This window comes from Anopheles bellator, chromosome 2 (genome assembly GCF_943735745.2).
Source record: "Anopheles bellator chromosome 2, idAnoBellAS_SP24_06.2, whole genome shotgun sequence".
In the NCBI taxonomy this organism is placed as follows: domain Eukaryota; kingdom Metazoa; phylum Arthropoda; class Insecta; order Diptera; family Culicidae; genus Anopheles; species Anopheles bellator.
In genome coordinates this window covers 71,252,682-71,276,151 of record NC_071286.1, presented here as the reverse complement: position 1 = coordinate 71,276,151, position 23,470 = coordinate 71,252,682, and the positions used below count along the sequence as shown (strand labels likewise).

The 23,470-nt window shown below is 52.3% G+C and overlaps 2 protein-coding genes across 3 annotated transcripts; one reads left to right on the top strand and one right to left on the bottom strand.

The window, feature by feature from the left end:
* The first annotated feature begins 278 nt into the window (after positions 1-278).
* Positions 279-1,283, top strand: LOC131207974 (general odorant-binding protein 45). The gene has a single exon (XM_058200612.1). The coding sequence runs from the start codon at positions 279-281 to the stop codon at positions 1,281-1,283; it is 1,005 nt and encodes a 334-aa protein (XP_058056595.1).
* Positions 1,284-4,055: 2,772 nt separating this feature from the next.
* LOC131206946 (apoptosis-resistant E3 ubiquitin protein ligase 1) lies at positions 4,056-21,921 on the bottom strand. 2 transcript variants are annotated; one of them, XM_058199550.1, is made up of 9 exons: positions 21,660-21,921; positions 8,857-9,013; positions 7,583-8,789; positions 7,319-7,519; positions 7,074-7,224; positions 6,401-7,014; positions 6,135-6,329; positions 5,998-6,065; positions 4,056-5,922 (listed from the first exon to the last, which is right to left on the bottom strand). In XM_058199550.1, the coding sequence occupies exons 1-9, from the start codon at positions 21,919-21,921 to the stop codon at positions 5,820-5,822; spliced, it is 2,958 nt and encodes a 985-aa protein (XP_058055533.1). In that variant the 3' UTR covers positions 4,056-5,819. The 2 variants fall into 2 exon arrangements, with proteins under 2 accessions (XP_058055533.1, XP_058055534.1); XM_058199551.1 differs by lacking the exon at positions 21,660-21,921 and adding an exon at positions 17,231-17,359.
* Positions 21,922-23,470: the final 1,549 nt, after the last annotated feature.

The following is a 23,470-nucleotide window of genomic DNA, read 5'->3' as shown; positions in this document are numbered from 1 at the left end:
GACGATTCGACGGCAGTCTTTTCCGAAGAACCTACGTGCTTGTCCCGTGGGGTCAGCTGAAGGCACCCCGATCACCGGTGACCGTGAACATCGGGCTGAGCACCTTCACCTGAAGGTGACGGCTCGGGCGCTCGAACGTGATCTTTACCGAAAGCCACCCTCTGGAACGGCGCTGCAATTAGCTCCAATATATAGGTCTGCAGGGCAGGTCCACTCCATCAGTCGAAGAACGGAACTTCCTCAAGCCGTAAACTAAGCTAACACCGGACCGGACTAAGATGTTCCCGTTGCTCTTCTTGCTGGGGCTAGCGTGCGGTCGGCTGGGTGGGATCGCAGCGGAAGCGAAAAACTGTACCCCGACGTTCGATGGAGCCCTCAAGGAATGTGCCGCCCAGCTGGGCATCTCGTCGGAGCGTCTGCAGGAGGAACACTACAATCTGCTACTGTTTCCGGCCGATCGCGATACCTCGTGCCTGGTACGCTGCATTGGGGTGTTGCTCCGTTTCTGGGACGACGCAACCGGGCTGCGGGAGTCGACGATCCGTCAGTACTACCGGCCGGCCGATGAAGACCACTGCTACCGCAACCGGACCCAGCGGTGCCTGCGGACATTCGAACGGGACACCAGCTTGACGGACGTGTGTGAGCGGGCCCACCGGGCATTTCTGTGTTACCATCAGCAGTACGGCTATCTGACGCAGGATAACGCCTACATTCCCGTGACCGGCCACGAGATGCGTCAGGTGCAGCAGGACTGTATGGACATTCTGGGACTCGCGCCTTCTCGGCTAAAGCAGTACATCGAGGGTTACTTCCCGGACGACCCTGAGACGCACTGTTTCGTGCGCTGCGTCGGACTACGAACCAAACTGTACAGTGACCGGACCGGGCCGAACGTAGACCGACTCTACATTCAGTGCGAGTCGTGCCTGGACGAGAAGGTGTTTAAGGCTCGCGCCAACGAGTGTATCGCAGCGCAGCGCCGGGAGAAGCTCAGCAAGTGTACGGGCGCCTACCGGACACTGTACCACTGTTTCCGTGACGATCAACTGGAACTGTACGGTGGAACGACGGCTCCCGCCAGACAGAGCACATCGACCACGAAGGGTGCAAGCACGACCACCCGAATCCCGGGAAAACCGCAGCAGTACGTGTTCTACCCCGACACGAAAGCTCCGAATAGTGGTGCCTCGAACGCGCTGGCTCAATCCTACAAGAACAAGCTGATGTTTAAAATGATCTTGGAAACCCTGGAACGCCACAATGACGTCATTGGACAATAAATTCGGGTGACTCCCAGTTCCTATCCTATGGAGATCGAGTGGAAGATACGTCGCTAATTGATTGCCCAACCGCCGGCAGCAATCGATCGGATCGGTGATTAAGTAAGATGTGAGAGTGCACGATCGGTGACCAGATGAACCAATTCCCTTGTGAACCCTGGAGGATTGCGTTGCATCTAGCCGAAAGGTGTCCGTGTTCGGGGTGGTAAATTTCGCACGATCTTTAGACCCCTGGCCAGGGGGACACATTTGGGGTGTCGAAGTAAAACAGTTTTTCTCGCCATTCAACAGACCCCGTTTTACAGCGGGTCCAATCCATTCGTTAGTACCACAGACAATCGGGTTTGGGTACCGCGCTTTTGGCCACTCGACGTTAGGCCCGTCGGGGATTTGTTTCATTAATAATGTGCGGCTGGCTGTGCCAACGGAAGCCCGGGGCAGGGTGCTCGGTTGCGTGCGGCAGACACATAACCACCTCGTGCGATCGCCACGCCACAAAACGAGGCCAACAGAGCCACGCGAAAGTTTTCCAAAAACAGAGCGTGATGGATGGAGACGAAAAAAAATATTGAAAACAAAACCAATGGGCCGCGTGCATGTGAGCGCGGGTTGCGTGGAAAACTTTGGAAAACTGGATTTTCTTGCCGCACGTGATGTGGTGCGCAGCGGGAGCATTGCATTTTTTAAAGCTCGTCCCTTGCGCCGGGAACAGAACGAATGGTTCACGTGTCAATGAAACACGTTTCGGGATCAGGAAGTTCTTGGCCCTTCATTGGCACGAGCGGTCAGCTGATAAGATTATCATTCATTGATAGCCAAAGTGCTACGGTTGACATAAATCCTGTTCGACTGATAAGGAGCGGCTCCTGTTGGCCACTTAAGGCCTGACAAGGCGCCTTATCAGAGCGTGGCGTTTATGGGGCCTTATCGGAACAGATTTAAGCACAATCGCGCCGACAGCACACTCGAAGTTGTTTGCTTTCTAATTTTCTTCATTAGCGCTACACGCTTCCAATCAATTGGAAGATAACGATGGCTTGACCGGAATCGACCGGCCAAATGCAAGATCGGTAATCCTGTGGTCCGATTCATCGACTCACCTTTGATTGACTGGGAAGCCGACAACCGGCGCTTCGACGCTCGTGATCGAGTGAGTGCACTAAAACCACCTTGTAAATCACCTGTTCTGCTGTTTATGACGATCGTAAAACCCCAATCCGTCGGTGCTTCGGAAGTGCACTGTAAAATACCGCTTCACTCCCCGCACGGCGCACTCCCCGCTTCTCTATTTCTCTACAATTTATCACTTTCTTGCCGTGGCGGAAGGAAGCGGCACGGCGCACGGTGCGGTGCTCGCTCGATGCACACGCGTTGCACTATTTAATATTTCCACGCTTTTTGTGCGTTCGGCGTGCCCAAGACACACACCGAAACACACGCCACGGGGCCGCGATCGGTCGGTCGAGGTTTCTTCTTCAACACGATTGGATCCGCCGCCAAGCGCGCGCTGGAACTTTCACTCACTTTTCACCTCGATGACGACTGGGGACTTCACTAGTTTCCTACAACGAGCAGAGGGAAGGAATTTTAGGGCGAAGCAGAAAGGCGGTTGTCCTAGCCCGGGGCGCGGCAAGAACACCAAGCCATCCGGGGGGAGCAGCATCGAACGGGAGGGAGGCGCCTACTTTCCCAAACCGGCCCAAGCTGGGCCCGAAATTCCAAACGCACAGCTCCGGCTCGGTTTGTTTACAAAATCCGCCCCATTCACGCGACGACGGACGATGGCGCGACCAACACACAAACCGGACACCCAAGGACGAGGATGCGGGGATTACTCAATGCCACCTTGACTACTCGTTCCGATTCCACGCACAGCAGACTGCGGCACAAAAACAAGTCCTCCGTCCTCGGTGTGTGCAGGGAAAAACCTAAAACGCGGAAGCACAACAATCCGATTCAATCCGCCTTTTCAGTCCAACTGAAGTCATGATTTCCTTCCGAGGCGAACGAAGCCAAAGTCAAACTCTGCAACACAACAACAACAACGAAATCCCGTTTGACGTACGTCAGAAAGGTTTGCGTCAAATCGAAAGCTCAGCCCTCGGAAGCTCAGAGTTTTCAAATTCTACCGTAGGAAGACGTTAAATTGTAATTAGATGTTTAATGCAATAAGACGATTCTTAATTCCATTTTCCGTACGTGTATTTTTATTTATTAAATATTATAATAAATAAATATATGTTACATCATTACTAGTGATAGATTAAGTAAAGTAAGCAAAAATTCAAACCAAATTACGTTAAGTGGTTGGAATAACTACGAAAACTGAGGCAGCCCTGCAACCCGAAAGAAACAATTAAATGTAATCAAATAGAAGAGATGATAGAAGGCAAAACACAGTGAACTACTGTTGTGCTAATTTTTTTGGTCATTTTTTAAATTTTTAATAACTTCATTTTTAATAGAATAAAATAATTTTTCCTCTTCATTTAATTTTTATTTTATTTTATTTTTTATTTTATTTTTCATTTTTAAAAGTCATACAAACTTTTGCTACATACTGTAACCTGAAAGCTTTACGCACCTAGCGCTCTCTACAGGACGTACGGAGAACCACTCGACAAAAGTTTGAAATATTTCCGACCGTTCAAATCGAACAAAAAATCAAAGAATCCGCTAGAAACGGTTTGCTCTGTGCCACATCGGTAAACTCATATGCTATTATAATAAAAAGGGATCCACTAAGACCACACGGTTGATTTTAATCCGTTCGATTATTTGCTCTAATATTTATTTCATTACTGTTCCTTACATCTTGCTGCTCTTGGTATGTTGGTTACACATTTTTCCTCATGTCCTAAGAGATTGCTTTTGTCTAATGCTTTTTGGCGCTCGCAGCAGCCGTTTTCAGCTTTCACTCGTATCGACAGCATTTTGTCGGTCCTTCCGTAGGACAAAGTACTACATATTGCTTCTCGAGAGTCTAAGTTTACATCAAACACCTACTCGAACCAGTTTTGATGCGTTCCTCAAATACTAGAAAGGCCCGACCACACCGATCCCAACGCACGGCTTGATGCTTTGTCAAGTGGACTACAAAAAACCTAAAACGCTGCCGTTCCTAAACTCACCTTACTCAACGTCAATTCGATTTGTATTATACGCTGGCCGGTTATGCTCCACGAACCCGTTCCGAATGTTACGAAATCGCAACGAAACCCCCCAACATGGTACGTTCAAAAACGGGTGTGCCCCGGGTGCTACGGCTTTCAAATCCTAGTAGGCCCTATGGTTTTTTTCAATTTAAGAGGTTAATGCACTTAAACTAGTTAGCATCTAAATTTAGAACTCGAATGAAAGCAATAGAGCTGCTTTAAAGCTGACTATACCGTCTTCCTCCTCGACACAAGTCATTTAAACTCCACCAAATATGCTGTAAGTTGCTGTTTTTTGCTAGTTTGTAGAGTTGTGGGGCAGCATCGATTCAACCTGCGTATAACGCAGCCTACTAGAAACCGATGTTTCCAATTTTCAAAATCTAACCACCGAAGTAGCCCGCTAGGGTTACTAAGTCTAAACGAGATGGGTGCAAAAAAGCGGATCGGCTTAATGATTATGTTTGTGACTAAACGGTACACCTTACGAGTAAATTAAAACAATTTGAGAGAAGGTGTGTCTCATCCTTTCCACACTTGTCGGTCCCTACACTGCAACTGTACGCTGTAATCCTAGATTTCTGTTTTGTTTTGGTACCAGAAGATGTGTCCCTTTTATTTCGCCTGCCAAGTATCACAGAATCATCGCCGTTCGCTTTCAATTCGGTTGTCGGTATGGTTTTATGTTGCTAAATTCTGAACTGTTGCGTCGTCGTGGATGAGTTTAATACCTTTCACTGCTGCTGCTTCGGCCCGGGAAGATCAATCGATCGATGGGGTAGTTAAAATTTGAGTGACACAAATAGTGGAATGATATTCGTCAATGGGTCCGCTACATTGCGAGTGGATATGGTGACTGCTACCGGTAACGATGCACTCGCCCGACACTACCATGAAGGGCGGCTAGTGGCTAGGTAAAGCATCGAACGGATACATAAGGTGCAAGCAACTGCATCGAGACACTACTGGAAGCGCATACCGCGGCCAAGAACCTTGCACTAGGTATACTCGCATCGAATGGCTAAAATGTCGTTCCAAGAGATTTTAAATGTTCTTCTCGCTAGTCTGCATCCGCACTACAATACTATACGAGCCCAAATTCGCAGCTTCTACTGGTTTGTGTTGCTTCGGAGCAGAATTTGGCACTGATACACAGACGGAACGGCAAAGGAAAGATAGTAGTTAGATAAAAGGTCAAGAGAATGAGTAGAAATAGAGATAGACGAAGAGAAAGAGAGAGAGAGAGTTTAAAAGGGCTCTCGGAGGAGGAATGTGTAGAGTGCTTTCGTAGGGTATCCGAGATATTTGGCACCGGAGAGAAGGCTGTAACAGGGATTGGTGCCATTTCCAATGCTGGAATCGGTGAAAAGGGATCCACGACTCAAACCATGCCAAATCCTTCGGTGCCCTCGCTGATGGCAAACATGAGCGCCTTTTCGAAGTGCTCGTAGCTTTCGTAGTCCGGCAGGCACAGCTGATTGAAGCTGTTTGGAAGAGAAAATCGGGAAAAAACGAGGTCACATTTTGAGATTCGATCGGTCGCCGGTATCGAATCGTACCAGGTGTGTGCCGTGGGCAGGTTTCCAAACGTAGGGGCTGCGGTGATTTGAAATCTTGGGTTCAATTCCTGGAACACGAGACAGAGTTAAATCAGTGGTGGCTTTGGCGGCTCAATCCACGCCCGATCGGCTCTTACCTGGAACCCACCCGGAGGCAACTGCGAGCAACCGGTGGTGAACTGAAGCAGTCGAGCCATTTCCGTTTGTGAAAAGTTACCGACGGCTGCCCAGAACCAGCCGAGCACCCGACGAAACTCGGCCGAACCTCCGTTGACGATGTGGTTCGCTCGGAAGTCGGCAATCGAATACTCGCCCGTTCCGCACAGCAGTAGCTGGAAGTAGCAAGACCATCAACCCCGATTAGTACTATAGGTTCTACCACCGCCAGGATCGACGCGCGCACCTCCAGTTCATTTTCATCGAATATACTCAGCAGATTATCGGGAATGATGCCATTCAGGCCCTTGAGGAAGCTGTCGATTTCCTCGCGGACATTGTTGCACAAACGTTGCTGGGCGAGTGCGTCGAGGTACTGGTTTTTGGTCGCATTCGTCACCCGCACCCGACACCCGTTCGGTATCAGCTCGATGGTCTTCTGCAGTTGGCCACTCTGGTCGTACATTTCCTCCACGAAGTACAGCTCCAGGTTGTCGCTGGTGTCGAGGTCCGTCTCGAGAATGTACTTGATCTTCGACAGGTACAGATCGGGATCGTCTTGCTCGAAGTACTTGTAGTGGACCCGCAGCCCAATCAGCTGCGCCAGGAAGGAGCGTGAAAAGCGAGCCCGAACCAGCTGCCGGTATGTTCCGCCGAGGGCCGACTCGTACAGGCACTTGCCGACCACCTTGCCCGCAAACTCGAAGTGCTTCAGCTTCAGATGGGCCGGTCGGTTCGGGTTCGGGTGTACCAGGGCCTGACGTTTGTCGTGGAATGTACAGAAAAGACCACCACGGGGGTCAAACAGGGCACTGCACACCAACTCGAACCACTCGCGCCGCAGTCCACCCCAATCGATGCCTGCGGATGGAGGAGTGAGTTAGACGATGCAAAACGATAGTGCCGATCGGCCACGGTACCTTGCTCGCCCTGGAACGTGACCTCAAAGTTGCCGCACCAATCGGAGACGGAAAAGTTCTTCGTGGCCTTCATGCTCGACTCGAGGATCTTGTCCCGCTGCACCTTCAGCGACAGCTTCTCGTGGTAGTAGTTGGAATGGAACTTGCGGACCTGTTGGAGGAAACGTAGAGAGCGATAGAGAAAAGAAAACATCGACCGATAAGCACCGATGGTCTGGCCGGCGTAGGTCGCGTACAAGGCGCACTTCGTGGTAGAAGAAATCTTGCTTGTCCTTGAACGTCTCCGAGCCGCCGATGTTCTTCAGCAGGAAGTGCGTGAACGTGGCCGCGATCACGTTGCGCTCCTTGGACGCCAGCTCGATCTTCGGCTGGCACCCGTCGTCGATGATGAAGATCGCCCCGTGGCTGTTGTTCATCTGGATGGTCGATGGTGGTAGAAAATGGAACTGCAATTGGACAGAATCGAGGGTGAAATCGGTGATCGCTCCCTAGGAACCTAGGTCCCTTACTTTGGTCGAAGGGCATAGGCGAAAGGTGGCGATGCGTTTCGGAATGATCTTGAGTATCATCTCCTTGATGGTGACCTGCTTCGGCCCGACGTAGCAGAGCACCTTCCGCGGTTTGGTCCACCGCTGCTGGCCGTAGATGCTGAACAGTTTGGCCTCGTAGCAGATGTTGTGTTTGCGCGAGGCAATGTTCTTGTGCACCAGCGTCGTGTCGCTGCTGCTCAGGACGATGATGTCGAAGTCCCCGTTCGGGATCGGGATTCGCTCGTACGTCACGACCGCCCGCAGACACACCGGCTCGGGGAACAGTGCCGACAGGCTGATCCGTGCGTTAACCTTATCGTACGCGAACGTGACCGCACTGGCAAACTTGTCACTCTGGTGTCCGAACAGATCGAAGATGTCGATGCTGTAGCCCCGGATCGGTTCGGAGTCCGCATCGAACTGACACGGATTACCGTGCTCGTCGCGTGGTTCGATGTGCAGGAACGTCGGAGCCCCAGCACAGCAGACGACCGTGCTGGCGGGCCGGATAAGGCGCGATCGACGCGCATCCATCGGTCCTGGGACGAACGTCTTCACGAAGGGACTGCCGGCGATGTGGCTGGATCCGATCAGCACCGAGATCTTGTACTGGCCGGCGGTACGCACCGTGAACTTGACCTTCGCGATGTTCGCGTTGTTCGGATCGGTCGGCGAGCCGAGCTCGCTGATCGTGACGATCTTTCGGGTGCCCTCGGTGACCTCGACGAAGAACTGATCCGTATCACAGATGGGGTAGGCCTGACCGTTGCGCTGGTGGAACCGCACCGTGAAGCACATGGTGCCACCGACCCGGGCCGGATCCTGCCAGTCCCAGTGCACCTTGCAGTTGGCCGGAAGCAAATATTTCCCGGTTACGTACTGGAGGAGGGAGTGGCGGGCTTCGGGCGCCAGCGACGGCTGCGTCATGGCGGCCAGCGTGACCAGCCCGGCCACGGACACCGACACCACCAGCATGCCGCCCCAGGTCCACGCATCCTGGTGCTGGCTCGACTTGACCACCGTCGACCACAGGTCCGCTTTTAAGGCCTCCAGGTTCGGCTTGGAAGTGGGCAGCTTCTGCCGTGCGCCCGACCACACCGGCCAGTCCTTGCCCAGGATCTGGCTGGCCCGCGAATCCTCCAGCCAGTACACATCCTCGAGCGCCGTCACCTCGATGGCGACCAACCTGCCGAATGGACGGAACTGAAGTACTGGAACCCACGTCATGATGGCGGACTCGGCCTCCCGCTTACCTCGAGTAGTGATGCTGCAGTCGGTGCTCCTTAAGCCACTCGCGTAGAATAAGTTTCTGTTGTAGATTCAAGGCAGCTCGCTGAAGACGCTGTTCATCGCCCGGTGGCAGCTCCGGTAGGCGCTCTGGATCCCTACAGCTGGACAGTGTAGAGATACCTGTGGAGAAACGGAAATACCGGTCAATCGCTGACGTCCAATTAGGAACTGTTCGAAAGTGTTATCGATCCTGCGACACTGCGCCATTTGATGCATGCACTCTCTGGCCCGGAAGTTGGTCCGGACACACCACCAGAACGGCCTGCGGACCGCTCTGTGTAGCACACGAGATGCACACGAGCGGCATGTTTTATGGGTATTACGAAATTTAATTTACGCAAATGAAGCCGTTTCCTCGCCACGGAGGTCCACGGTGGTGGTGCATCCCCTGCAACCGGACCGTCCGCCGCCGGCCGGCCACCCATTCCTGGGCCAGTTGGGTGGTGAGTAAAATTTAATTTTATTTTTATTGCCGCACACATTGCACACCGGACCGGGCCCGGGCCAGTAATGACGGGACGCCAATGGCGTGGCCACGCTAGTGCGGCGAATAGTTTTTTGAAGGTTCCGTGCCCTGAGCGTTCGGCGAATTGAGTTATTGTTTATACCCACTCTGCCCGGTCCGTCCGTACGTGGGAAATGGACACGTTCTGTGGGGGGTACATTAAATTTTGAATATGAATTGAAATAGCACACCACGGCAAGGTGTGGCCAGCCGGCGCCAGCTGTCGGTCGGCCTTTGTCGGCTCCACATCAGAAGCTCCGCACACAATGATGGGGCCCCCACGTGTTAATGTAGTAATCCCTTCCCAGAGTCCCTGGCCTAAAGTCTGCTGTTCAAAAGAGTGGCCCGGAGTGTCTGCCGCCCTTCGATTGGGCTTCGATCGATCGGTTGGTTCTGCTGTTGTTGCGGTTTGCTAATGGTCGGAATACGCTTCGGAGGACGTGGACGCGGAGGGAAGGTTATCATTTATGCTGAGGACCCCCCCGGGGGGAGGCCAACGATTGGGGATGGGCCCGCGCGCTCTTTATTTACCCATCATAATGTTTACTGATGATGACGGGGGCAAACCACAGCAAAGAACCCAACGGGGGCGAGCCACAACACGCTGACGCTGGCTCTGCAATATTCATGGACCATCGGCTGCCGGTTACGGTACAGACCCCGCGATACGCGCAAGATTGATGGTAAGGAGCCAATACGGTCCCAATACGCCCTCCCACGCCAAGTGCCGTCGTTTGTCATTTTATCGACCGATATGAATGAAAAATGTCCTCGACGCCCGGCGGGTGTTCATCTGGGGTCCGCGCGATTCGAAGCGAACGGACGTAAAGAGATCGCTTTATTACGCAAGGGCCATCCCCGTAGGGACGACGGTGGAATCGACAGCCACATTAAAGCCAGCTCCACGTCAAAGGATCGTGCCGATTGCGCTGCCGGCCAAAGTTTAATTAAATCTTCCTATTTTATGGTGAAACTTTACCTACCGGTGGGCGGTAAGGTCAGTCAAAGGAAGTAGCGCACACAAACGCCGATGGCCGTGTTTTGCGTGCCGATGGAACCAGTAATAGTTTACAGCCGCCGAACGCCGACGAACGTGTCGGACAGCGCGAAATGTGCGGCCCGGGCACAGCCTGGAAATGTGATATTAGAAATTCGGGAGCCAAATGGCCAGACTTTTGACTGTTGGTTTAGGATTACGTCTCTTGAGAGACGAGGAAATTAAACAGCGGCCGAGTGTCTTCCATTCTGCGACCTCCGCCGGTGAAATGGATGGCGAGTTGAAACCGGGCCAATAATGGGCCTGATGTAATGGATTGTCCTTCCGCCGCCCTAGACCCGCGTAGATAATCTTCCGTCCCGGAGCCACCACCTGAAACACACACCTGTATGCACATTTGTCACGCAACCCAAGCCTTAGCGATGGCTTCATGGCGTGGATGAGGCATCGTCAGTAATGGGCCACATCGATTTATGAGCGAGCCGCTCCTTGGAAGACCTGGGAGCCCTGAGCCCAGGGACCTCCCCAACAACAAGTGTCTCGTAAAGAACTGAATTTCCCAACATTTCTCAACGTGCACGGAAGGCACACAACGCGGCGCGTGCCGAAAGGGGATTAAGGCTGACGACGGCGCCGAACCGCAGGCAGCCCGGGGTCGAATAAAACACCGTGGCCCATTTAGTCGATATAGCGCGTACCGAAAGTTGAAGGTTGTTTGGATAAACTTTGCGAGCGAATGGAAAACTTCCAAACGGCCGCGTCCTAGGGCCCTCCAATCGCTTCAAGGATCAGCGCGTTAGGCGCTGGAAAACTCATTCACTTGCCGTTCGAAGCCATAGAACGGTAAGCCTCCTCGGCTGTGACTAATATCCGTCGGCCGCCACCAGCCACCGGTGGATTAGCGCGGACCGGAAGCGGCACTGGCCGTCCCATATTTATCTCCCCGCTCGCGTTATTGGCTTAAGGATTCACGCCATAATTGCGCAATCGGTGCTGGCCCAACCCCGAGGTGCCATAAAGCCCCGCGTTTTTATTCGCGCATTTCCAGTGCCCCGATTGAATTTGTGATGGTGATGTAATTTGCGCGCCGAAGAGGAACAGCCAGCCCACGGAGCCAGGGCCACGGCCTTCGACCTTCAAAACAATTGCATAATCCATTTTGGCAACCATTGCGGGAAATGTTTACAGCCTCAATCGCCGCTGGGCGCTGGGCCCGCCGGTAAAGGACCCATAAGAGGCCGCAGAGGCGCCCTTTTTTAAAGCAACATCGAGGACGACGACGCATCGGTGGTGATCGGTGGTGTCGATTGGGACACGGCCGTGCGCTTTTGGCGTGGTTTCAAAATGTTTATGAAACATTCACCACCCTCCGGACTTCAACGCTTCATCCGCCCAACCGCCCGGCGACGATGCGCTGGATGTTGAATATTTTACCAATTCCTGTCGATGCCCCATTGCTGCTCGGCCTCTATTGCTCTAATCTAACCACCCACACCCACACACTGCGGAGGTAAGGGTCTTTTGGTTGACTGCCAAAACGGCCACCACAGCTTCCGTGTAGGAGTTCCGTGCCAGTCGGATTTTCCGGTCCGATCTCCGGACTACTGCAGTGTGGCCGGGTCGATTCGATTCCCCTACATTTCTCTTCTCGTCGGTGATTGTTCCCTTTGTTCTCGAAGGCCAAGGCGGAAAATAACCTAAGGCCAACCTAGTTCCCCAAGTACACCCGGGGTTGTCCGTGTTCAGACGTGTCGTTCCATTTCTGCTTATCATCCAGCCGCGCACGAATCAGCTGATACTTCCCCGGGCCCGAGATAACTCTGTTTCGTCATCAACGCACGGCGTAGATAAGGGTGCCACTTTTTTCCGCGGCGTCAAAGTGCAGGTGACGGACCGCGGCAACTTAAATATAGTACACTCAATATTAGCCCACTCTGGCAGCGGTTGGCTACCGTTATCTGTTGAGGAACTGTGATCGCTTCCTTAAGAAAGTAAGCTCGAAAGATGACACACAATTCGCAGAATCCACCGGAGAATGTTCAAACGACACGTCCGGGGGAGTTTTGTGTACGATTGTCCGATCATTAACTTGCCGCGATCTTTAGCTACGGTACTTTAGTTATTTTCATGAACACAAGTTTGTGGCATGAATCACTTGGGCTAGCCTTGAACGGGGAATTTGTTGACAATTCGGAGCCATATACCATGCCTGGAGCCAGGCAACAGCGATAAACATGGCGGGGTTCGGCTATCACTCAGAGGCCATTTTATGAGTAACATATTCGATAGTATTTCTGGTGGCACATAAACATGTTGACAAATATGAGGTGCTATCAGTACCGAACACAGTTTACTGATCTGCATTGAGCTCGGTTTATTCAATAAAATATCCGGTTACAACAACTCAGCTACGAGTTTACAACAAATTGGTGACAATCAGTATGTAATACTACTGTGACCAAAAACAAACGGGAAAAAAGTTCTTTATGATTGTCGTAGTTGAAGAGCGGATTCGTGGAGAAACAATTCTTGTTTCAACTTCCTTGTGATATTGTCGCATCACATTTTTATGATCATTTCATGATCATTTCGACACAAACTAGATCGTATTTGCCTGACTTAGCATCATGTGATTTATGGCTGTTCGCTAAACTCAAGAGACCACTCCGAGGAGCGCCGTTTACAGTCGATAGTGGAGCTAGGATCCGAAATGAAGAATGTCTTGGTCGGTGCCAGCAGCATCGTTTTACAGGAGTGATCAACGGGAGAAAGATCACAGTAATCACCAAGAGTACCAGGAAGAAACTAGTTCCAACCATCGAACCGTCATCTTGGGGATAGTTCCGAATGTCACAATGAATATCAAAATGCTGACTTACTCCAGAAACATAAGGGAATTGCCTCATCGTTTCGGGACAGTAAAAGTCAACCCAATGGCACTGGAGCTCGATACTTAATTAATTGTGGGCATCTTTGGCATTTACATAAGACGCGCCTCGTCTACACAGAGAGAGTCACCATCGGCCATAAAGAAGAAAGCCTTTCAGGGAAACCATTCCGTGGGAGCTTCGTGAATATGTATACGCCGCCTTCCGGCGACTGGTGTCGCCTTTTGTCTTTCGTTGGCCCTCCTGCCTCTTATCTAACGCATATAAATCGAATAGTTTGGACATCCGTCGGCCCACTGGTCCGTGATTTGGTGTTCCTTCGTTTTTGCGGACGCAAGCGAACGAACGTCGTAAAAAGCGCCACCCGACGCCACCGAGGCTAGACGGCTTACGCGGATGGATGAGACCGGCTTGGCGGATGAAAATGATGAAACCGCGTATCGAAGCGCCTCCGGACGGAAGGATCTTGATGTGCCTGGCAGGACAGCAACATGGAGTGGTTTGACCTTTTAAATTAGTTCGATAAGAAAAATGCCCCGAAGCTGCACTGCGTCCGTGTCGCGTGAGGAACTGAATAAAAATTAATTTCTTTTTGAAAGGGCCACGATTAGAGGGGAGTTCCATTTCGAGTGTGGTAACAGTGTCTAATGGTGTGGCCATTCCCGCTTAATGGCGTTCGAAACGATCTGCCCGTGTGTGTTTCTTCTAGCGTGGTCCTTAGGGAAAGTCGTAAATTTTCCTCCATTTGCCCCGTGTGTGTCAGCCAGGCATTCGTACGTTTCCCCCAATTACAGTAATTTGAATAATTCACTTCCTGCAGAGTTCCATCCGTGGCAGTCCGTGACGTGGGTCACGTTAGTCGAGCTTCCTCTTCACCATTTCTGAACCATTTGGACGGCCGATGTCTTTCGCGGGGGGCCCGGCTGTGCGGAGTCTTCGACCTTCGACACTTTGCCCTGCGCCGGAGCGGGCAGCGGATGCAAATCATTAAAGTTTTCCCCGCGACAATGGGTCCCGTGTCGAAACGAATAAAACGCCACGACGGCGATCCTTGCGTGTGGCGTTTCGTTTGCCCCATCGTTCGTCTTGAGCCACTCGCATTTCGCCACAAAAAACAGAGAGTTTAATGCTTTCGGAAAGACGGACAATTTCAGTTCGGCCCGCTGTAACGGTGGACTTGTTGAGCTCTCCGTTTCCTTGCCGGCCCTCGCGAAGGCGTCGAAGGGCTTAAATTTTCGGAATGCGATTAGGTGGCTCGCGTGAAGGTAAACAAAGTTAATTTCATCAACAAGCCTTTTCGCACCTCCTTTTTGTGCGCCAGCGTGCCTCGGCGTGCCCTGCTACGGAGAAGGTGCGAATTATTCATCAACCACAGACCCTCACCTCGGCTTCGGTGGAGGCGCCTGGTGAGTGATGAAATTTGTGTGATTCTCTGGCTTGTTGACGCGCGGGTTGGCCACAGTGTGGCCACCGCCGGGATGGCCACCCCATCAGGATCTTTATTAAAACCAGCTGCATCATTAATGACGGCGAGCTGCCCCGTCGAAGCCCGCGGTGTGATGCCGGGAATCATTTATAAGCATCTCGCGGGAACAATGTGAGGTTACATTACGTTACAAGCCCTGTTTAATGTACCACACGGTCCTACAGGACAGGGACAAATAATAGAATGAAACTAACAATGGAGGACACTGAAAAGAATAATGTTTCTAAAGCGCCATTGAAGCATGGTCCTTTGAACTACGGAAGGCAGAACTTTACATGACCTGGTCCCGTGGCGTGCGTGGTGAATAATTAATAGATACAAGCCTGAGTGACATTCACGACATCGGAGTTACTACTCGATACAACGGTGGACACTAGGAACCGGACCGCGGAACCTTGCGTGGGCCAGGGTGACCTATGGCCTTTACAAAACGGCCCTCTGGCGCTTACAGTAACGTAACCACGGCTTCGCTGGCCACTATTTTACTTCGTGCCAGGAGCGTGAAGATAAAAATTTGAAAAAGAGCCTTCCGAAATAGAAGCACTACTTTTGCTGGGCCGAAGAAGGAAAAACCGTGGCCACCACGGAAGGACACGAAGGCCACACGCTCGCTCATGTGGGGAAGCAATCATTCCGTGAGCATAATCCATTTACGGCGAGCGGGGCGCGCGATGATAATAGGTCGGTCGGCAGCAAAATGCGCCACAAAGTCTGAGACCGAAGTCTGATATCCTTCGAGAAGCCAGGCACGAAGGACTGCCGCAGACTGCTGCTGCTGCTGAAGGCCACCGTATCAGGATGAACTTTGCCGTGCCGGATGTTCCACCGCTGCTGACACACCAGATTCGGAATTGCCGATTTGCCGGCATTGAACTTCGAAAATTGACGACCCACCCCGAGGAAGGGCGGAATGGACGCTCTCCGAAAAGCCTATAAGTCGAAGCTTATCCTTCAGGTGCATACGGAAAGTTTAGCCACCGGCCGCCATTATGCTAAATCACGTTTTGATGCTCGCCTTATGCATTCAATTGGTTTGCGGTACATCTTCCTTTTTGACGGAGAACTTTCTGCGGAACTCTCAAGCCCCCATCCCGTCGGTGGGGCTATGTCAAAGGTTTTCTACGGTCTGGAACGGTCACGGAACTCTGATTCGTAGCCAACATCTGAAGGTGAAGTGCAGCGCAGTGGCGCAATGATTTATGGCCCATTTGCTGGGCTGCGGCGTAATCGCCATTTAACGTTTCTTTTAGCTTTCTGTTTATGATACAAATGGTTGGGATTTGGTATTCTACCAACAGCTCGAACATGTGTTAAATTATTGGATTAAATAAAAGACTGTAGTGTTGCAAACAGCACTCCGAATGCCGAGGTCACTGTGGATCAACCAACTATTCGTAGATAACGTAACCTATACACAAAGCCCTAAGCCCGGGCAAGTCTTTTAATCAAATGAATTTATGTTTTTCCACCATGCGACACTCCCCGGTTGCAGGCAGCTACCAGGCTGCAAAAAGAGAATTAGTGTCCGTCAGTGTGCTTATCATGCATACGTAACGTCCGGCACACCACCCTTTTAGTGTTGGCCAACGGAAGGCAAACCCCGTTTCATCGTGTGGAACTAAAAAAAAATCGCTGGACACCAGCAGGACTAGCAGGACAACGGACGACCAGTTTTATCATGCTGCTCTGTGGCTCGACGGCCCCGAGCGGAACGGAAGAAAACATGTGAACTGGTTTTTCAGGTTTCAATTATCCTTCCATGTCCACCGCACCGCACCGCACTGTTTAGCGTTGGCGTAGCATCGAACCGGTCACTCGCGAAAAGAGCAGTCCGTAGGCACAACTTTTGACGACGATACTGGCGAAGGAGGGTCCAACGGAGCGGCCGGACATGTAAAACCCGGCACAGGATCGCAATTTGTTGAGCAACCGTCGGTACCCAGGTGGAGCAGCATGGTTCTAGCCTTCAATTAATGCCGGGCATCACCAGTAGTTACTGACTATAAATCAACTGTACAGAGTCTCTGGATTTTCCGACGGTTATTTTCGTTCCCACACGGGGTCTTCGTGTCACACCCATGGTAGGGAAGCGACAGAGAGAGAGAGAGAGTGTGATAAAAACGAGGGTCCCAAAACGAAACGCCAAGATGATACGATCGAGCTGGTCCCTAGGTGAGGCCCGAATCGGTAAATAGAAATAAATTTCCGCTCCGTCGGTAAATAAACAATCCGTCCCTCGGTGCGCGATTCATAATCGCGAGCCAATCGCTTTGATAATTGTTTACATAATGTTTATATGTTGCTCCGTTCGGCGCGTGTGGTGGCGATTTAATGAGAGTGACTCACTGGTCAGCAATTCATTCACGCGTTCCGTGTGATTTATTGAAGAGAACGCATTTGGGAATGGTCCTGAATGCCGTTGGCCCAAGGAAGTAGAGCGTATCGAGGATGCAGTACCTACCAGACGAAGCTGACACCGAGTGGCGCATGGTGGTGAAGGCAATGGAGTTGATTTCCGCTTCCGGAGCCCACATTGTGCGTATCGACTGTTTGGCTGTTGCGCTGGCTTATCACACCGTTTAACTGTAAAAATGTCCGGAAGCTGCTGCGTGCGTATCTCCCACTTCTCTCTCTCTCTCTCTCTCTCTCTCTCTACTACTGGTTCGGCAACAATGCACTGTTTGTTAAAGCTTTCGATTGCAACACCGTCGACCGGAAGCGATGGCTGGTCTGGTGGTGGCGTTGTTGGTGTTGGTAACGATTGGCGGCCTGGCAACGTCTTGACATTGTCCAACGTCTAGTCTCGGTGCAGGCAGAAGTCGAGGCAGACAAATTAGTATACCTTGGCGCCGGGCGGTCTATTTACTTGGGCCCAGGCCTAGAGCTATTTGCACCGGTTTATTTGCAGTAAGAGCCGCAACCGGCTCGCAACTTCACTTGTTGTGGGGTTTTTTTTTTCTTCAAATCACTGGCATAAGAGCATCAAGGTTTGGTTTGAACACTATTGTTTCCTGACGACGTCTAAGACGTTTGGTGTTTGAACAATTGACAGCGTATAAAGTGTTGGACTAGACAGGCGATTGAGAAAAGAGTTTGAACGGCGCGTCGAATCAAAACGCATCCGGGATCGAAGGATTAAGGACCACAATGTAGCTGCAGCGTGGGTAATGGACAATGGACGCGTGTTGAGTTTGGCATCGTTTCAAAATATTATGCATCCCCCAGGGCACCAAGCGGGGCAGGGGCTGGATTATCCAACGGCCAACACGTGTCCTGACCCGGGCGGAATGTTGTTTTATGATCATTGATTTATGGCGATCATTAAAAGTGGCCACCGATCACGCTTAAAGTACTTCGAGACGTTCGTCCCACACTCTCTCACTGAAGGGGGAGGCGGATGTCCCCCGGTGGGAGGGCACGACTACCGCCCTCGGGTTAATGAGCTGCGAAGAGGCCGAGCTAATGTGGTGGAAATAGCCGCCGCCGCCGTTCATTAGCCGGCAAGGAAGGATGGCCTTCGTAGGGCGCAAATCGTTCGCACGAACGAACAGCAAAAACAATGTAAACTCGACAGAACCATGAGTACAGAGTGGGGCCACCCTCGAGTTAAATTCTTGATCACCGAGCCGTTGGCCGACCGTTGCGCGTTGATCAGGACCTGGCTCGGAAAACCATCCGCCGCCACAGTGGGGCACATTTTCCGTCGCCGCCGCCGTTTCGGATCTGTCACGATGATAACGAACGAGCTGATGAGTTCGGAAATTTCCGCTCACTGCGGGGCGAGGACACGGACCATTTGACTGACAGTGGTCGCCCGAAATCGGTGACCGAAAGCCAAACAAAAAAGGCCCAGAACGAAAAGTGTACGGAACACACCAACAGCGGCACACTAATCGACCGAAATCGACTCACGGACTGGACGGACGGCGGACAAGCACAAAGATTGAGACTCGTTATCGCCGGTGGGGGGTTTTCGCGTGGAAAGCGAACGCGCCGACCGTGACGATGAGTCGTCAGGCCACGGTTGCTGCGACGTTGGCTGCTTCTCGAAAGATCAGCCGCGGCGCGTACGGCCTCCAACAATCAATCACACACCCGACGGTGATGGTGGGGGGCCGGGAAGGCCCCGCCCTGACCTGACCGGGGACGCGTGTTAAGCAAACAACGGCAAGACCACAGGCAATGTTCGGCCTCTCGCGGATCATTAGCTGTTTCTTCGGCCGGCCGAGCGTCCGGCCGAGATCAATTTCTCCGCGTGTTTCGATAGGCATTAGTGTAGTGGGCAGATGCTCCGTCCCGGCTCCCTGGTGCAGTGGGATTACTCCCCCAGTGGGATTACTAATATTAGAAGGGACTCCACAGAAGCTGGGCCCAATAATCGCCAGCGCGTGGTCGGTGCTCTGCTGCACGTGCTTGCTTTGACCGTATGTGCTCCCCTGCCAGTGTATGTGTGCGTGGTGCTGTGGGTCCTTCGTCCGTGCATGCTTCGATTGTTCTGACACGCGCTCTCCGCCAACGACGACGACGGTGAAAACACTGCAGAGGCTTGGAGTGGCCGAATTTCGTGTGCTGCGTGCGTGCTGCTTTGAATGAAAACTTCTCCCCGATTTTCCTCCTCGCTTTCCATCGCAGGAGTCGTGGCGTGGCAGGCAGCAGCATCTCACAGCAGGCCTTGCTTTTGTCGATATCGAGCGTGTCGTTGTGCGTGCGATGAGAAGAATACGCGACAAAAGAAAATATTTTCAACAAACAACACACCACATTTCATGGGGGTCACAACAGAGAGAAAGAGAGAGAGAGAGAGAGCAAGTGAGAGAGAGAGGGTGGTGCAGAGACGGTGCGAGGTTTGTTTTGCAGCGTTTTTCTATGCGCGTGTTTCTGCTGCTGCTGCTGCTGCTGATGATGATGATGATGGGGTGGTTGTCCATCTCACGGCTGGGATGAAATTTATCAACAAAGAGCTCGACCGATGACGATGATGCCGATGCGGTAAATGGCCCTCGACACAATCAACGGCGAAGCGCCATTGAGGCTGGCTATCGGAGTCCTCAGCCACACGCACTACACTACTGTGATATCCTTTTTCGGTGGCCACCCCCATGCGTGTCCTTCTCGCCGTCTGCGGCCACTACACACTTACACTACGGCACTGCCGATGACATTTGTCACACGCGCGACAAGGATGCGAGGACGACGCAACGACGGTTTGTTTTGCGCGTTTCCGGTTCATTCACTTTCGCGCCGGAACGAGAGGGGGGGAGGCGGGGCGGCTCACGACAGACTGGGACTGGGCAGCAAAAGCAAGTGTTTTACAAGGCACCGTGACCTGGGCTGACCGCAGGACCCTCACAGGGCAGCTACCATAGCGGGCAGCAGGATAACGACGAACCGAAGGTGACTGCGGCAGCGAGAGCGAAGGCTGGCCGCCGACCGAACAACGGCTGACATCCTTTGATCTTGACACAGGCGCGCGCGCGAAAGAGACAACCGAGCTCTCCTGCTCGCTCTGTCACACTCGTCGAGCGCGGGGATACAAACGGAAGCGAGGAGGACCACGATTAGGTACCGTGCGTTGACACGGGGTGCGTGACACCGGATGTGGGTGGGAACGGGATCGGGACCAAAGTGCGTGCTTGGGGGGGGGACGGGTGGTCGAAAGGGGCGAAGGAATGAGAGGAGCAACGAAAAAGTGTGGACCGTGTGAGATAACTGGGCTGGAGAAGGGTTGCTTGGATCTGCGCGCCCCTAGCTTGGAGGAGGTTGCTCCGTATCGGGCGAACGACTTACAACGACTGACTCGCAGGAGAGCATCCGGCTCTGGTCTTGCTGGCTGCGGTGGCCGCCGGACCGCCACGGATCGCACTCTGGCCGCGGTCCGATATCTATTTGTTTTGGAGCACTTGGCGAGAATAAGGAACGCATGCGAGAGCTGCAGCCCCAGTGCACGCAGACAGAGAGAGAGCGAGAGAGGGAGAGTTTATGAGAGAGCAAGAGCTGCAGTTTCGCTCCCTCTCACTCTCGCGCTGGTGTTGTTGATGGCGCGCGTGCTTACGGAATTCCGCGCGAGAGTCGTGCGAGAATTCGGCTCACCATGTGGGTCAGCCGTACAGTCGGTGCCGAAACTGGCGATCGTCGGCCAGATTTTGCATAACTTTTCATAAAACCTTTTTCAAAAGTATTCACTATGAACCTAGTGTTTTTAAAAAATGAATCCAAAAATGGACATCATCGCCCTACAAGTAGCAACCACCGCCAGGATAAGCGTTCCGCTGTTTAGCCCCATTATTTACTACCCCAAATAAATCGTCCCAATGTGCGATGCGTGTGTTCATAGTGATAATAGGGTAGCAAAGTGGGCCGTGATTTATGGCACGGTGCCCCGGTTATGATCGAGTACGGAGTTATCTTGACCAGTGTCCGCTAATTGCCCCGCGTGTTGGTACACTTATTTTCGGCCAGGACACACACTCGGAAGGGTGGTGAATTTTTGTAAACAAACTTTGTCAACCTCGCCGTGGCGTGCCATGCGCAATAGGGCGCGCGCGATTCTGACATCGAGTTCCCAATACTAGCACACACCTCTTGTAACAAACACGTTCGACTGGCACATAAATGTTGACGTCCGGGACCCGCGGACATTCGAGAACGCGAATCGGATGGAGGCGCTGACAGCGAGAACTGCTTCGGTTTGCATTATGCCGAGAGGAATTTCTGAGGCTCACCATCGAACGATTCCGGCACTAATTGCATTATCGTCACGTAACGAATTTCGTTTGATGGCACGGCTCAACGTTGGAGGGCAACAAGAGTTATCGTAAGCCTCGGAGAGGAGCCCCGTACCGATCCGCCCTCCGTCGGATAATGAATGAATCCCGAGCACGAAAACTCACCTCGGTCACGGAAGAGCTGCTTGTACTTGCCCAGCTGGTTCTGGTCGAGCCATTCGTCCACGATCGAGTGGCGACGGTTCCGGGACGTGCCATCGAATGTTCCCGGGCGTCCGGCGCCCGGATAGGTCGCGAGTATTTCGTAATCCGCGGCATCCGCGTTAAACCAGCCGTTCCAAACGCAGAGCACCAGCTTCGACAGGCTAATGGTAAAGGTTAGGCTAAGCACTACCGCTACGAGAATTTTGACACAGCGCACTAGCATACTTCGATCGCGGCACAAGTGTCCAGCACGTCGTCGTCGTCGGATATGCGAAATCGATTGCCACCGTCGTTCACCGTGCACAGTTTTCACAGCACACTCGGTGCCCTACATGATGATGGCGATGGTTGACGAAGCGATGGCGACCGTGTATAGCAAAACAATCTTTTCTTCACGACCGCACGTTCCACAACTCAGCGCCGAGTGACAGTCGCCGCAAGCTAGAATGCCACATTTTCCTTCGCAACCGGCGGGGCGCGTTTGTGTCTCGCTTTTCCCAGCAGGCCAGCAGCAGGGTAATGTAACCGGCCGCTCTGGGAGAGGCCATCGAACCGTGGCCATCGGTGCGAGAGAAAATGGTTTGAGAATTTTCTCGTAAACGCCTCTCCGCGCGAGAGAGCATAATGGGCCGTTAGAGCCCCACGTGCTTGAAACACGTTACCTTCTCTTTTCGGGCTGCCCGTTGATTGCCAGTCGTTTTCGTGAATTTCGTGTAAAATTCGTCGTTGAAAACAGATAAACTTTAAAGTGGTGACAAACAAAAAGGACATACAAACCACCTCGATGTCTCGATGATTTTAGTATTTCGTTTTAGTAGTGGATTGTAGTAGCTGAGCTTCGAATTCGAATGTAGGAACTGGCGCCATCTGGAGGAGTGTAGCAGAAGCAGCGAATGGACCAAAATTGCGCAATTCAAGGTCACTGAGGTGTTTCGTGCAATTTGCCCGCTATTTTCAAACGCGAATCCTTTCACTTTGCGTTAAAGGGTCATCAGCTCCGCCACGGGCTTAAAAACAAACGTTGATTGGGTTTGGGTTTGCGATTTATTTAAATTCGTCGTACAAGTTTCGAGTGTCGGGATCCGGTTTCATACAGTGTTGGGGACTTACAGATACGCGTAAGCGGTCGGGGTGTACGCAGAATAGGCTGCCGGTCCGTAGGCAGAGTAGGCAGTGGGGATGTATCCGTTGGATCCGTAGAAAGTGGCAGCCGGAGCCGAGTAAGCGCTGTAAGCGCTGTACGCCGTCGGGGTGTACAGGAACTGGGGCTTCGGAGCGGCGAAAGCGACCGCAATCAGAGCCATCAGGACGACGATCTGCGGCAAGGAAAACGACGGGCAGATTAGTTGGATTGCTTGTCGCAAGAAATATACCGTGCTACTACTTACGTATTTGAACATGTTGAAAGGTTGGGTTGGTGCTGCTGCGGAGCGATGTAGCGTTTACTTGAACGTGGTTTGCGTTTGACTGATACAGGCTGGTTAAATTTGGTCGCCTTTATATAGGCCGGTGTTTCCGGATGGTCCAGCGGGATGTACGGCTAGAATAGAACATGAGCTCATTGCGTCATGTCGAACAAGGAGCGAAGCAAAACAACAAAGATACGTGTATCCTGCCGCACACCGTTTCGAATCCAATACACGGCGACGTTTCGAACCAGTTTTGGGACCGGCTGATCTTCCGCGACTCAGTGGCAGTTGTTGTGCGGGGCCTCGGCAGCTAGGCGTTACTTGAAGGGGCTCATTCTATGGAAGGAACGGTACAATGGATTC